At 38.8% G+C, this 12682-nt stretch overlaps 1 protein-coding gene across 1 annotated transcript; it reads right to left on the bottom strand.

Moving 5' to 3' along the window:
• Positions 1–4470: 4470 nt before the first annotated feature.
• Positions 4471–11130, bottom strand: LOC149007347 (protein FAR1-RELATED SEQUENCE 11-like). Its single transcript, XM_089166873.1, has 4 exons — positions 10937–11130; positions 5931–6953; positions 5386–5826; positions 4471–5290 (listed from the first exon to the last, which is right to left on the bottom strand). Exons 2-4 carry the CDS (start codon positions 6951–6953, stop codon positions 4712–4714), a joined length of 2043 nt encoding a protein of 680 aa, XP_089022999.1. The 5' UTR covers positions 10937–11130; the 3' UTR covers positions 4471–4711.
• Between the last annotated feature and the right edge of the window lie 1552 nt (positions 11131–12682).

Below are 12682 nucleotides of genomic sequence, written 5' to 3'. Positions count from 1 at the left end.
AAGAGAATTAGCCCATAACGGCTAACTCATTCCCAAGAGAAGGATGAGAGTAGATAAGAGAGAAGCTGGGAGCAGAGCAGAAGAAGAGAAGAAAGAAAAACCCCATTTCGTAATTATTTTTTCTTATCCAGGTTCTTCCCTGATGTTTATTTGGAGCTTCTCAGAATTCAGCTACTTCTCCAACAACGAAAAGTTCCTACCATTCGTCTTTAATCTTGAATTAATCTTGAAGAGAGAATAGGAGGGACGAAGAAGAAGCATATGTTTTTTTGTTTTTCTCGTTGAGTGGAGTTCCTAAAGTTCATACAGTGAAAGAAGATTTTAGATTGGGGAAGAAAATGGGTGAAAATAGCATCCCTTCACCCACAGCTTAAACTATGAATGTGCTTCGAGACTATTTGCTATAAAAGTCTCTACATACCAAACTCTGTCGTTGAGGATGATGGGCAACTGGTTTCTCATCCTAGTAAGATTGTTGGAGTTTTTGCAAATTATATTTAAAAACTCTATCAATCTAAAGAGTCTTTAGACCCAGACTTTGTTGAATGCTTTTTCCCACCCATTAACCTGCCAGGTAGGTCTCTTTCTGAGTATCCAACTTGATAGAAATTAAGAATACGGTGTTTTCACTCGGGCGACAAAAACACTAGGGATTGATGGGCTCAATGGGTTTTTTTTATCAAAAATCTTGGGATCTCATTAGTAATGATATGTTCAAATTTGTATCTGCTTTCTTTTCTAATGGTGTCCTACCTCATGGTGTTAATCACACTCTTTTGTGTTTTATCCCAAAAAAGGATGATGCAACACTTGTCTATGATTTTTGACCCATTGGCCTGTATAATGTGTCATACAAAATAATTGCTAAGATTCTGGCGAAAATATTGAAAGCAGTTTTGCTAGATATAATATCCCCTGATCAAGGGGCCTTTGTGGCCCAAAGACAGATCACGGACAACATTATGGTGGCCTATGAAAATTTTCATTACATGCACAAAATACGTTATAAGAAATGTTTCATTGCTTTAAAACTGGATATGTCTAAAGCTTATGATAGGGTGAACAGAGATATTTTAATCAAACTCTTTCATTTCCTTGGATTTGATGATAAGTGGTGCAAGCTCATTAGTGAGTTAGTCTTGTCTCGCACTTTTTCAGTCAAAATAGGGATCCCCTTACTCGTGGTTTCGGGAGCACGGGGTTCTGAGACAAGGGTGCCCTCTCAGCCCCTACCTCTTTCTTCTCACAATGAAGGTATTATCACGCCTCTTAGATGAGTACAGATCCCTTAAGCTTCTAAGTGGAATAAAAGTTGGGAGAGACACACTAGAAATATTCCACCTGGTTTTTGCAGATGATACTTTCTTATCTGCAAAGTGGACACAGAAGATGTCTTGGCTCTTAAAGCGGTCCTGGAATTATTTGCGGATCTGATAGGGCAGGAGATTAACTTCGAGAAAAGTGGAGCTTACTTTAGTCGGAATGTACCCAAAGAAGAGAGAAAAGTGATAACATTGATTTTGAGGGTATCAGAAATCGAAGGAGAGACAACATACCTAGGTTCTAATCTGATACTGGGCAAAGGGAAAGCTAAAACGTTGCAAACTGTGTTGGATCGAATGTCTATGAAGTTGGCAATTTGGAGGCAACTAACCTGTCTTTTTGCGGGAGGGGCGTATTGATGTAAGCACCTCAATCAATGGCACTTTATCAAATGTAATGTCTAAAATTCCCCAAGACAATATGCAAAAAAAATATATGCAATTTGTCAAAATTTTTCGAATGGAGCCAAAAGCAAACGACTTAATCTCATTTCTTGGGGGAAGTCCTGTCAACCAAAAGCCTTAGGAGGGATGGGCTTCAAAAAAATGGAAGATTACAATTCTGCTTTATTATTAAAACGAGGATGGAGAATACTTTCACATTCAAAAGCATTATGGGTGCAAGTCCTTAAAGCAATATACTTCAAGGAACAAAATATTTTTGATCCTAACGTATACACAAAAAATGGGTCATGGATTTGGAATAATATAACAAGCTTCATCCCCCAGTTAAGGAATATGGTGACTCGTAAGTTGGGAATGGCCCAGAGAACTTCATTTTGGTTCGACCCATGGGTACAACCTCAAGCACACTGCATGACAACAATTCAAGACTTCACAAGATGGCCACGACAGCCAACAGTGGCAGAAATGGCAAATGGATTACAAAGTCATAACAGGGAGATATCTTCAACTTCTTCAAACCCCACCCCTGGTATAACATTTCCAATTCCTCTATCGGATCAAGAAGATTCTTGGTCCTCATCAATTTCTTCGAATGGAGAATTCTCGGTCAAAATGGCTTTCCGTGAAATAGTTAAACAACGTTTCACATCTCATGAATACCAATTTACGAATTGGTGGAAGCATATGTGGAAACTACTAATACATCCAAAATTTAAAGTTTTCTTTTGGCGTGTCTTAAATGCAGGACTACTGATTTAGGCAAGTTAGCTCAATGGTCGCAAACACAGCCGAAGTGTGCACTATGTGAAAAGGAAGTAGAAACAACATGGCATATCTTAATCTCATGTGAATGCGGAAAGGAAGTAGAGTTCATGCGGTAGGGCCGTTGGGGTTACGCACTGAAAATTGGAGTGATACATCTCTACTAAGTTTGTGTCAGAATATGTGCTCACAATTAAATATTTCTAATTTCCAATGGTTTATGTCTGTTTTCATAATCTTGTGTTATTTTATTTGGAAAGAAAGAAATGGTAGGGTTTTTAATCAGAAAATACCCAATCCCCTCAAGGTGTTAGGAAATTTAAACCGGCGGATTGCAGCCTTAAAACTACAAAGGAGGAGAAAAATACCCCACAGTTACCAAAATATATCAATTATGTGATACTTCAAGAACTAGAAGAAAATTGTTGCATTAATATACCACAAATTAACAAAAATGTGTTGATATGTGCAGGGATACTTAACCAGGGGCTAGGAATGGCAAGTTGGAGCATTTTGATATGCAAAGATAGACACATACGGTCTGTCAATTTTGGAAAAAGAAATACAAAGGAAATCTTGGAGGCAACAATTTTTGGGTTACAACTTGGGGTGGACAAAGTAGCAGCAAATGGGTTAGTGCGCAAGGGAGTCTCGAGAATCATTGATTTTCAACAGAGGGCGGAGAAACCCTTGAGCAACCCTTGAGAAACCTATCCCGTCCGAGACCCGCCGCATCGGCCTTGAGGTGGAGAGACCGCTCACTTTCCTCACCCCTTCTTACTAATTTTTCGTTTTTTCGCTCTATCTTTCCCATCGCTCCCTCCGTTTCTATTTCCATCTCTCACCTCTCATCTTCTATTTTCGTCGTTTTCCGGTTTTACCATTACCCCCTCTCACTACCTCTCATCTCTCCGTTTCGTTTCATTTTTCTTGTCTAGTTTTATCCATCGCCCATTCTCATTTTCCTGGTTTTACCAGCCTATCATTTTAGAATTTCACTCATCGTTTGAAGCTTCGGTAAATAAAAAAAAAAAAGGAAAAAAAAAAAGACTGGTGGTTGATGCAAGTTTAGGTCGTGTATTCTGCGGCTTTGGTGTTTTTTATGCAAGGTTTTGTTCGTTTTATGTTGCTGGTGGTATCCTTGTTGCGGTTTCAAGATGGGAGTTCAGAAACAAGATCAGGTGCTTTTTGCTTCAACAACTGAGTTGGCGCCTTTGTGGCATGTTCTGTCTTCGCCTTTGTGGCGTGCTTTGTTGTCGCCTTTGAGGCATGTGGTATGTAAGCCCTTGTGGCGTGTGGTATGTCAGCCCTTGTGGCGTGTTCTGTCTTTGCCTATGAGGCGTGTTCTGTATCCGCCCTTGTGGCGTGCTCTGTTTTTGCCCTTGAGGTGTGTGGTATGTAAGCCCTTGTGGCGTGGTTATGTCTACGTCGGTGTCCGCCTTTGTGGTGTGTCTCCGCAGGTGGTGGTGGTGGTTATGTTTATCATACCCATTATGTTTTTCTAGCTCTGTGGTTGTCACAACCAGTATTCTAAGGGTTTATTGGGCTCGGCCCATCCCTTAGTTGTTTTTTTCTCCTTTTGTTTGGTGTTTGTGTCTGTGTTTTCTTTCAAATATGAGTGAAATGTTGAACTTTTGACCCAAAAAAAAAAAAAAAGGATTAGTGCTAGAAGAAATATGGACTAACTACCAATAGTTATCAGCTCTACTACCATGGCCATCAAGAGGAACATGGTCTCTTGGGAAATTACCTATGTTAATGAAACTTGCTAAGACAACAAAAATAGTATAGTATGATAAATTCCCAAACCCAATGCTCCAAACTTGTTTTGAAAAATTAGCTAATATAACATCTAATCTAACGGATGACTGTAATAGAACGAACAATATCCATTTTTCTTTTGGACAAAAAATATATTAGTATTTAATTATTTTAGATGGGCAAAACAGAGAATGAGAATTAATACCCAAAAAGGCTCTAAATTAGCTGATCTACCATGTATGATGTGCTGACTGGCATCTATTGATGGATTTAAATAACAAGCAACTGCCCACTACAATAAGAATCAGAGGCATGATGTTCAACATGTACCTAATCACCAATACCTAGATTCTCTGTTCTTATCCAAAACCCTGTTCATTTCATCAATGCACACCTGGTTTAATTGAGCAGCAATGAGTTAAACACCAGCAGCATTGGAACTTACATTAATCGGTATCACCTCAAACCCCACCATGCTCACTACTTGAGTCTCCTTGTGTCTTCACATCATCGAGAGTTTTAGTCAATACGTCCAAGACATTATTGAATACAGATTCAGACTTGGCTGATTCCTTTATCAACTCCATGGCAATAGGTTTCAGTACTTTGAGTCTCTCCATGTAAGCATTGCCTTCCATACTTGCCTCCCGGCGCCAGCGAACTGGTAAGTACTGATCAGGGGTTCCAAAACAGTTGTTCCTTTGCAACACTGCCACAGCATGTCTACATAGAATTCCAGTAAATTCGAAGGCCCTACAGCTACAACTAACAACCTGTCCACCAACAGCATGACAGACCTTACAGCCTTTATCCTCTTTTGAAGCATGCATAACAAACCATTCCCCATTGTCAATTTGTTGCACTCGATAAAAGAATGATTGGAGGATTTCCTTCTGGTATTGATTGAATGCATATGGAGTTAATAATTTTGACGAATGTTCTTCAATGGGCGCCCCTGTTTTAAGGACAATCTTAGTGACCTTTTGTTGCACGTTCTGTTTTTCGCCTGCTAAAACTATGGTGTCAACTGCCCGTCCAACCTGAATTCTCACGTTCAATGATTTGGTCAGCAAATTAGTACACTTCAAAAACCATACAACTAAATGCACTAATGCAAAGATTTTACATAACCTACCTGTTCCATGAATTCAGTTAGCAAGGTTTCTGATGTAATGAATCTCTTCATGAAACAGTTCATTGATTCTGATCTGTTTGTTGTCCAAATACCAGCAAAAGAGGACTTAAGGAATGGCTTTGCCCAGAATGAACGCAACTCATATAGATTTATCCAATTCAGATCCGCACTAAGTCCATACATTTCACCCATTTCCCTCCAGCCTACATCAAAGTCTTCTTCACTTTCAGCCTCATTCAACTTATAAAATTCCTCCTGCCACTTACTGTAACTTGTTCCTAGCAGGCTAGAAAACAACCCAGGAGCCTTCTTTGTGATATACCACATGCAAAATGCATGCCTTGTATCTGGCATCTGCTCCCTAACAGCTTCTCTGATTGCAGAATCTTGATCAGTGAATATAATTTTTGGATGTTTACCATTCATAAACCTTAGAAATACCTTAACCAAAAACATTAAACCAATATCAACAATGCACCTGAAAATGAAGTTCAAAAATTCTATAAATAAGAAATAGGGAACTCTTAAGAGCTGATCTAACTTACTTTTAATGCCCATGAAAATGATGAGGCCTTCTCATTGCGTAGCAAACAACATCCAAATAGGCATGAAACCCCATGATTGGTCACACCAACCCAAATTCCAACTATCATATCATACGAATTAAGTTTATTGCTGGTATCAAACACAACCAAATCACCATAGTGCTCAAAGCCACGAACTGATGAAGCATGACACCAGGCAATATTCTCCAACCTATTTTGTTCATCGACACTATAATCATATCGAAATCCAGCATCTTTTTCCTGCATACTTCTACACAGAAGCACAAGGTTGGCAGCATCATACTTCCTCTCTATGTTCTTGCTTTGACTTAAAAAATTCCTAATATCTGTTTCATTAAAGGGCAATCCACCAACTTCAACCTTTTGCTGCACCTCTAGCAGTCTCATCATTTGCTTCACTGACATTCCAGACTTTTCCATCTCAACTAGGCGGCCCTTGTAATAGTCAGAAATGTACCGATAGGCAGGTAGATGACGCACTTCATCCTCAGTGAGTAGTTCATGGTTATGCTTATCAGAAAAGCTACTGACCTGCCATGTCACAGCTTCAGCTGTCTTAACCCTATAAACACACAAGTGAGCCTCACACATGCATCTGACTGACTTACGATTCCTTCCATCGTTACCATCATCTGTTCTCTTCCTTTTCCCCTTTCCCGCTCGGTGACAAACAAAGTCTCTCCGGTAGATCTCCTTTGAACCATCTTCTATCACGTAAGTGCGTTGCTTCCGAATTGAAAATCCATGTTTCTTCGCATACCTAATATATGTCTCAAAAGCTTCTTCTGCAGTTGCAAAGACTTTTCCTGGATGTAGCATATCATTGGAAAGTCCATTGTAAACACTATCTGCTGATGCTTCTTCTGCAAGAACCAAGGCTTGCCCAGAATGCAGTGAAACACTGGAAGGTTCACTAGAACCACTGTCCTCTGAGTGTTCTTGCTGGTCAGCTACATCCATACCAAATGGAACCATTCTCCCCTCTGAGATTAATGATTCCATCTACAAAACATAGATAATATAATAATTGACTAGATCACATCCAGATAATATTTGCCATGTATTCTTTATTCGTCCCAAAAAAAATATTTGCCAGATAATATTCTAAACCCCCCTCTTGGATTCTCCCTTTGGTAATGAATTATTTATTCATCCCCAAAAAAAATATTTGCCATGTTAAAAAATGAACATAAAATAGAAAAAGATGACTGTGGCGTGCAACAAAAACATGAGCACCAAAAAATCATTTCAATCCTTAATGCTCTGGTTGTCAGGGAGCAGATAAGACTCAGGTTATTTACCATATTATTCCATATCTGGATGGATGTGTAACCAATGCACATTTTAATGTTATGCTTCACATAGAATGCCAATACTACAGTTAAAATTTAGGTTATTTATATGTTACAATAGGCCTGCTGTGGTGTCCAGTTTGCTCCTGATATGTCATGCAAAATAGATCATTCAATAGATTCTATTTTACACAATTATATTTGATATTCAAATGGTGAAACATGATTCATGTAGCCAGATACACATGGGAATGGTCAATTTGAAACAATTTTTGGGAGCAAAAAATAGTAAACTTAGGGAATATATAATATGGATCACACATAAATACTAGAATGTAGAACATATAATAAGACAAGTGCGTTCAATTGAAATTGTTAAAGAAGATGAAAAATTTTACAAGCATACTTCAAAAACTCATCAAGATCTCTTTGAGATCTTGAAAATCTCAAGAAACTCGAGCTGGCCAAGAGGAGATAGCACATGAGTTAAAAAAAAATGCCAAGTTTGAAAAAACTCAAGTGAGATTTTAAATATTACAAGAATCTCATATTATCTCACTGAAATCTCAAATATTTAGAGATTCTTGACCTCAGTAGTCAGTATACTCATGGTATTGTACAATCAGACTTAGGAGTTGAGATGTGGAGGTAGTAACTAGGCAGTCACTTATTGGGAGTTGAGACTTGGGAGACTTGGGATGTGGAATACTAGGGTGTATATGACTTATGTATTACTGATCAATGTAGATAGTATTTTGTTGTAGAGACTCGAGTCTTTAATTCAGGTTTCTCCATCCATTATTTGCAAAATTTACTTGTTTTACTTTCCATATGTCTCACATCATTCAAACAATGTGTAGAATAGGAACTACCACATATACACATTTAGGTTTTGGCCTTTACTTACAACCAAGGTGCAATTCTAAATCACAAAATTGGATAACCTTTTTTCAATCTTTTGGTAGCTTACATTTCAACAATTAAGATCAAAACAAGCTTCCCTTAAAGTATTAAAAACAACCACAGCTGGTTTCCCACTGAAACAACAATTTTGAACATCCTAAAAACTCATGCTATCTCACTCAACATCTCAAATTCAAGAAACTCACAAACTGGTTGAGATGGCTGTTTGAGACAAGTTCGAACTTTGCTTACATGTGATAATAGCCTATTACCATGAAGAGTGTCAAGGTGATTCAAATCCATATCTGGGAAGGATTTTTAGGAATAGAAATGATTTCTGGATGAAAACCTACCTTTCTGAGAACTTCTACAATCTCTGATTTCAGCCACTTGAATGATCGAAAGAAAGGTTCTTAGTTAGGTATGATTCATATTTGATGTTTGAACATAAACCCAATGACAAAAAATTATGGGAAAAAAAGAGGTAACAGCAGGATTTGAAGTCTCAAATGATTATTTCCTCTTTTAGAACTCAACAAATATTCCTACTTTATCCATTAGTCCAATCCAAATCAATTCTACTGTAAAAACTAGAAACCAACAAAAAAGTAAGCGGATCTGACCCATTAAATCATGGCTGTTTTCACTATCCTGATGACAAATATGAAAATATTATAGAGATGTAGTAGGGGATCATTTTAAATTTTTTTTGCTTGAATGACGAAAGAATCCGTTGATATTTCCGATTGAATGCTCTAGTTCCTGAATATTCAAGAGGGAGAAACTGTTATCCCCTTCCTCAACATAAGTCTCTGTTTTGAGTTCCAGCATTTGAACACAAGCTTTTTGATGGATTGGCAAGACATATCGTACCTTGCTAAAAATCGACTACATCACACCATATAGAGCCATACCAGCAGACACACAAACCATATGTACTGATTGTGTCAATATTGTTTAAGTCCAGCTCATGTAGCCGCAATGGATTGTTACTCAAGGCTTCCAGCTAATAAGGAATGGATAGCCGAGGGATTTATACATTAGTTTATTATTTAAGTATTTTATGTAAATTTGTTTAACACTCCAGGTGCATTAACTGTTTTGAAGTTTCATGAAACAGTTAATCAACTTGGTATCAATATTATGGTTGTTGATTACTATAGAGTCTACTAGCAAACTTGGATCCATAACCTCAAGGACCTGAATGGTTTTTTGTGAAACTGGATCATGCATTGTCTTTAGAAGGTCAAAACTGTAGTATGCCAAAAATCAGAAAAATATAAACATCTTTTTGTGGTAAATCTGAATTTCACTGATAAGAATAATGTGAACAAGCAGTGGCCACAACATCATTGCTGCTAGCCATGGACGGAGAATAGCTAATCTATTGAACACATGATAGATAGGGCCTTTCTTGGCAGAGTGTCTGCTACAGCATTGTGACCTCATGAAATACAAAGAAAAAGAAAAAGAATAATACTAATAAAATAATGGAGCTAAAGCAAGAAACGAGGTGCATGACATCATCAACTACAGGCATCGTTTCCATTGGAGTAATCTTCACACCGCCCATGACAAGGCACAAAAGCTCCTTACAATCAAACCCCACCTCAAGATCTGGTAACTGGCAGCAAGGGCATGAGAAGGTGCCATCCTTAATGTTAACGCTTCTCTTGCAGTGGATTGTTCATAAATTCTGGACAGGATATAGCTCTCGATGGCTGACCCTATAATCCTTGAAGACAAATCCCATGGTTCCTTGCTTTTTCTGCAGAAAAGAGCTGCTTGCTAAGTCACTTCACCATGCCTACTGGGGTTAACCAAACCCAGGATCTCTCCATCATCTATGCTCAATGGGGGTTGCTAACCACTCCATCAGCCACGATTGTTGCAGCTGATCAGCATAAGGCATCTCTGCCAATTGGATCACTATATCTGGTTCTAAGAGCAGATCATTCCTTGTTCACACTGTATCTCAACTCTTCAATTCTCCACCCACCATTGACTTATTTGAAATTCCTTTCATTTTAGTGTTCAAACTGCAGTTCTTAAACTTCTATGTAAATTGGATTTACTTCTTTTTAAATAGTTTGTATTAGTATGAATTTTCAGCTTGCTTAGAATAAAATAGTAATGGTTTAAATAGCCTAGGGATTTTGCGTGGTGCACCATCCACAAACCACCTACCCCAAAAAATTTAAAATTTGTTATGAGTTGTCCAACCTAGCCCTGGGATTTCCCTTGTAACTCTGGTTTCGTCCAAGCTTTCCCCCTTCTCCTAATCTACCAACTTGGTATGCGAGAAGAAGGGCTCATCCACTTCCTAGCTAGCCTATCACATTCCATACTTAATCTTCTCCTCGTCCTCTTCCATTGTCCTCTTAATTTTTTATTCTTCCCGTTCCACCATCACCATTACGCCTCTTCCTCTTCTTCGACTCCACTGTAATCCCACCACCACACCCAAACCCACTGAACCCCTACACTAACATCAGTTAACCACCCTCTTTTTCTTCCTCCGATTAAACCCCCTTCCTGACCCCCTGTTCCAACAAAAAAAAGAAAGAAAAAATAGTTCTTTTCCCCTCTCAGGAACTGCAATCGACCCATCTAAGATTAGAAACAGTGGAAAAAAAAAAAAGAGAGCAAACAACAAAACAGGGCGACAGATACAATTGGAAAAAAGTATAAAGAAAAGAACTGAGAGAGTGAGAAGCATCGTAACCAGAGTAGGAATAACAGAGTAACAGAGAATTGGGAAAAACAGAAAAAGAAGAGGAAGAATCATACCTGGTAGTTCCCGCCCTGCGGTTGTTATCTGATTCTCATCTGCCGATCGGTGCAGTCATCGTTGTTTATCCATGGAAGGCTTTCACCATTTTCTCACATTCTTCTCTGGTGTAGCAGTAACTGTTCCGATAACACCTCCAAGCACCTAGGCTCAGTTGTTCAGTTCTCCGAGGAGGAGCAAAGGCAGTTTCTCCCGTTACGTCCCCACCCTACATGCCATGTGTCGTCCAAACAGTGGCTTATTTGCCGGATTAGTCAGGGCTTGGTTTTTCCGGTTTGTTCTTCAGAATTAACAACAAAAGTAGGTTTACACCTGCATAATCATCCTTAATGACCTCCATCCAGCTCAACCCTAACCTTAGGTCAGGGCAACCTGACTAGCCCTCAGAGCTAGATTCTTGGGCTACACCTTGTTCCAGCCGAAGACGGATTCACACTACGAAGGCTAAACTTGTATCTACGAGATGGTCGAATTCGAAATCTCGGTCAAGATTTCGATGTCGATCATTGGCAGTAGGTGCTATGCATCTAATGTGCAACATTTAAATCTACTCCAGTGTCCTTTCCTTTAGTTTTTAAGAAATAAATAAGAGAGGCTAAAATAATGTTTACACTTACAGAAGATTTTAACTAAATAAAAAGAGTAGAGAATATCAATGAGATTCAAATAGCCTCGCAACTTCTCCTTTGTGTCCTTGGCTTGAAGCAGTTGACATACTTTACATTGTTGCATTTTGTAAGAAGAATCTCCATGGTACTTTTATTTTTCTAAAGTTTTTGATGATTTATGTTGGGGTAAAAAATGTACTCTTAGCTCTTTGGTTCGTTCCTGATTTGGTCTTGGTTCCTGAAACCAAAACAATGGCAAGAGTGGGCCGCCTCTGGGGATGGGAAGCCACCTCCGATGATTAAGTAAGTTTAGATAAGAAAACCAGAGATACCTCTTGAGGAATAAATGCTTAAGGAGATGAAGGAATGAATGTTTTTATTGAGCGATTGCAGGAGAGTAATGGTTGGAGAGTCCAAGTCTTGCCGTTGTTCAGGTATAATGAAGGGTTATATAGCAGATCCATACCTAAAGAGATACTGGACGCTTTACGGCTCTTAGATGCGTATCTGATCAGATGGATGGTGAAGATGGCTTCTAGTAGAAGCTTGAAAAGTAAGCTAGATCGCTAGATAATCCTGCCATCGGAAGATTTTGTCGATGAATCAAAGGTCAGTGTCATTTTGATACTGACGTGACAACAACCAACAATTGAGGGGACATGTGAGTTGTCGGTTCTGGGCTCAAGGAGAACCTGGAGTGAGTCAGAAGCTTCCTATGTAGCGGGATATCAAGGATCATTTATGCATTAAGTGCCGGAACGAATATTACTTGGGATTCCTCACTCTCGTCCTCTTTACCGAGAAGTCCCATTGAGAGTAGGAGAGCATTATTGCTATGTGATTCATCATGCAGCTTTTCTGGGGAAGAGCTACCCGAGAAGTACCATATCCAAGAAGCACCTGCTGAACCTCCCTGTCCAAACTTAGACCTTAGGTACTGGTTCAAGCTACTACTTTCTGGTTTAGGCCCTTAGGGATTGTGGTTTGAAATGTCGATAACAATTTACATCTTCACATTATTATAGATCTATCATGAGATTTATCTCCTATTTAGTGCCATTATCTACCATCCCAAATAGGTCATTCTAGGTATTCTTACTTGTTCAAGTGGCTAGCAAATGTCAATCGCATACGGCT

The sequence above is a fragment of the Hakea prostrata genome, chromosome 8 (assembly GCF_041222555.1).
Source record: "Hakea prostrata isolate BN-2017 chromosome 8, UWA_Hpros_2, whole genome shotgun sequence".
Classification (NCBI taxonomy): domain Eukaryota; kingdom Viridiplantae; phylum Streptophyta; class Magnoliopsida; order Proteales; family Proteaceae; genus Hakea; species Hakea prostrata.
The sequence above is the reverse complement of the archived record's forward strand: the minus strand, read 5'-3'. Positions and strand labels throughout refer to the sequence as shown.

Bases quoted from the DNA above. Each gene is read 5' to 3' on its own strand.
- LOC149007347 (XM_089166873.1), bottom strand. From the start codon at position 6,953: ATGGAATCATTAATCTCAGAGGGGAGAATGGTTCCATTTGGTATGGAT. The intron at 5,827-5,930 runs GTAAGTTAGATC...TTTTTGGTTAAG, and splicing joins CATTTTCATGGGCATTAAAA to GTATTTCTAAGGTTTATGAA. The intron at 5,291-5,385 runs GTAGGTTATGTA...GTGAGAATTCAG, and splicing joins TAACTGAATTCATGGAACAG to GTTGGACGGGCAGTTGACAC.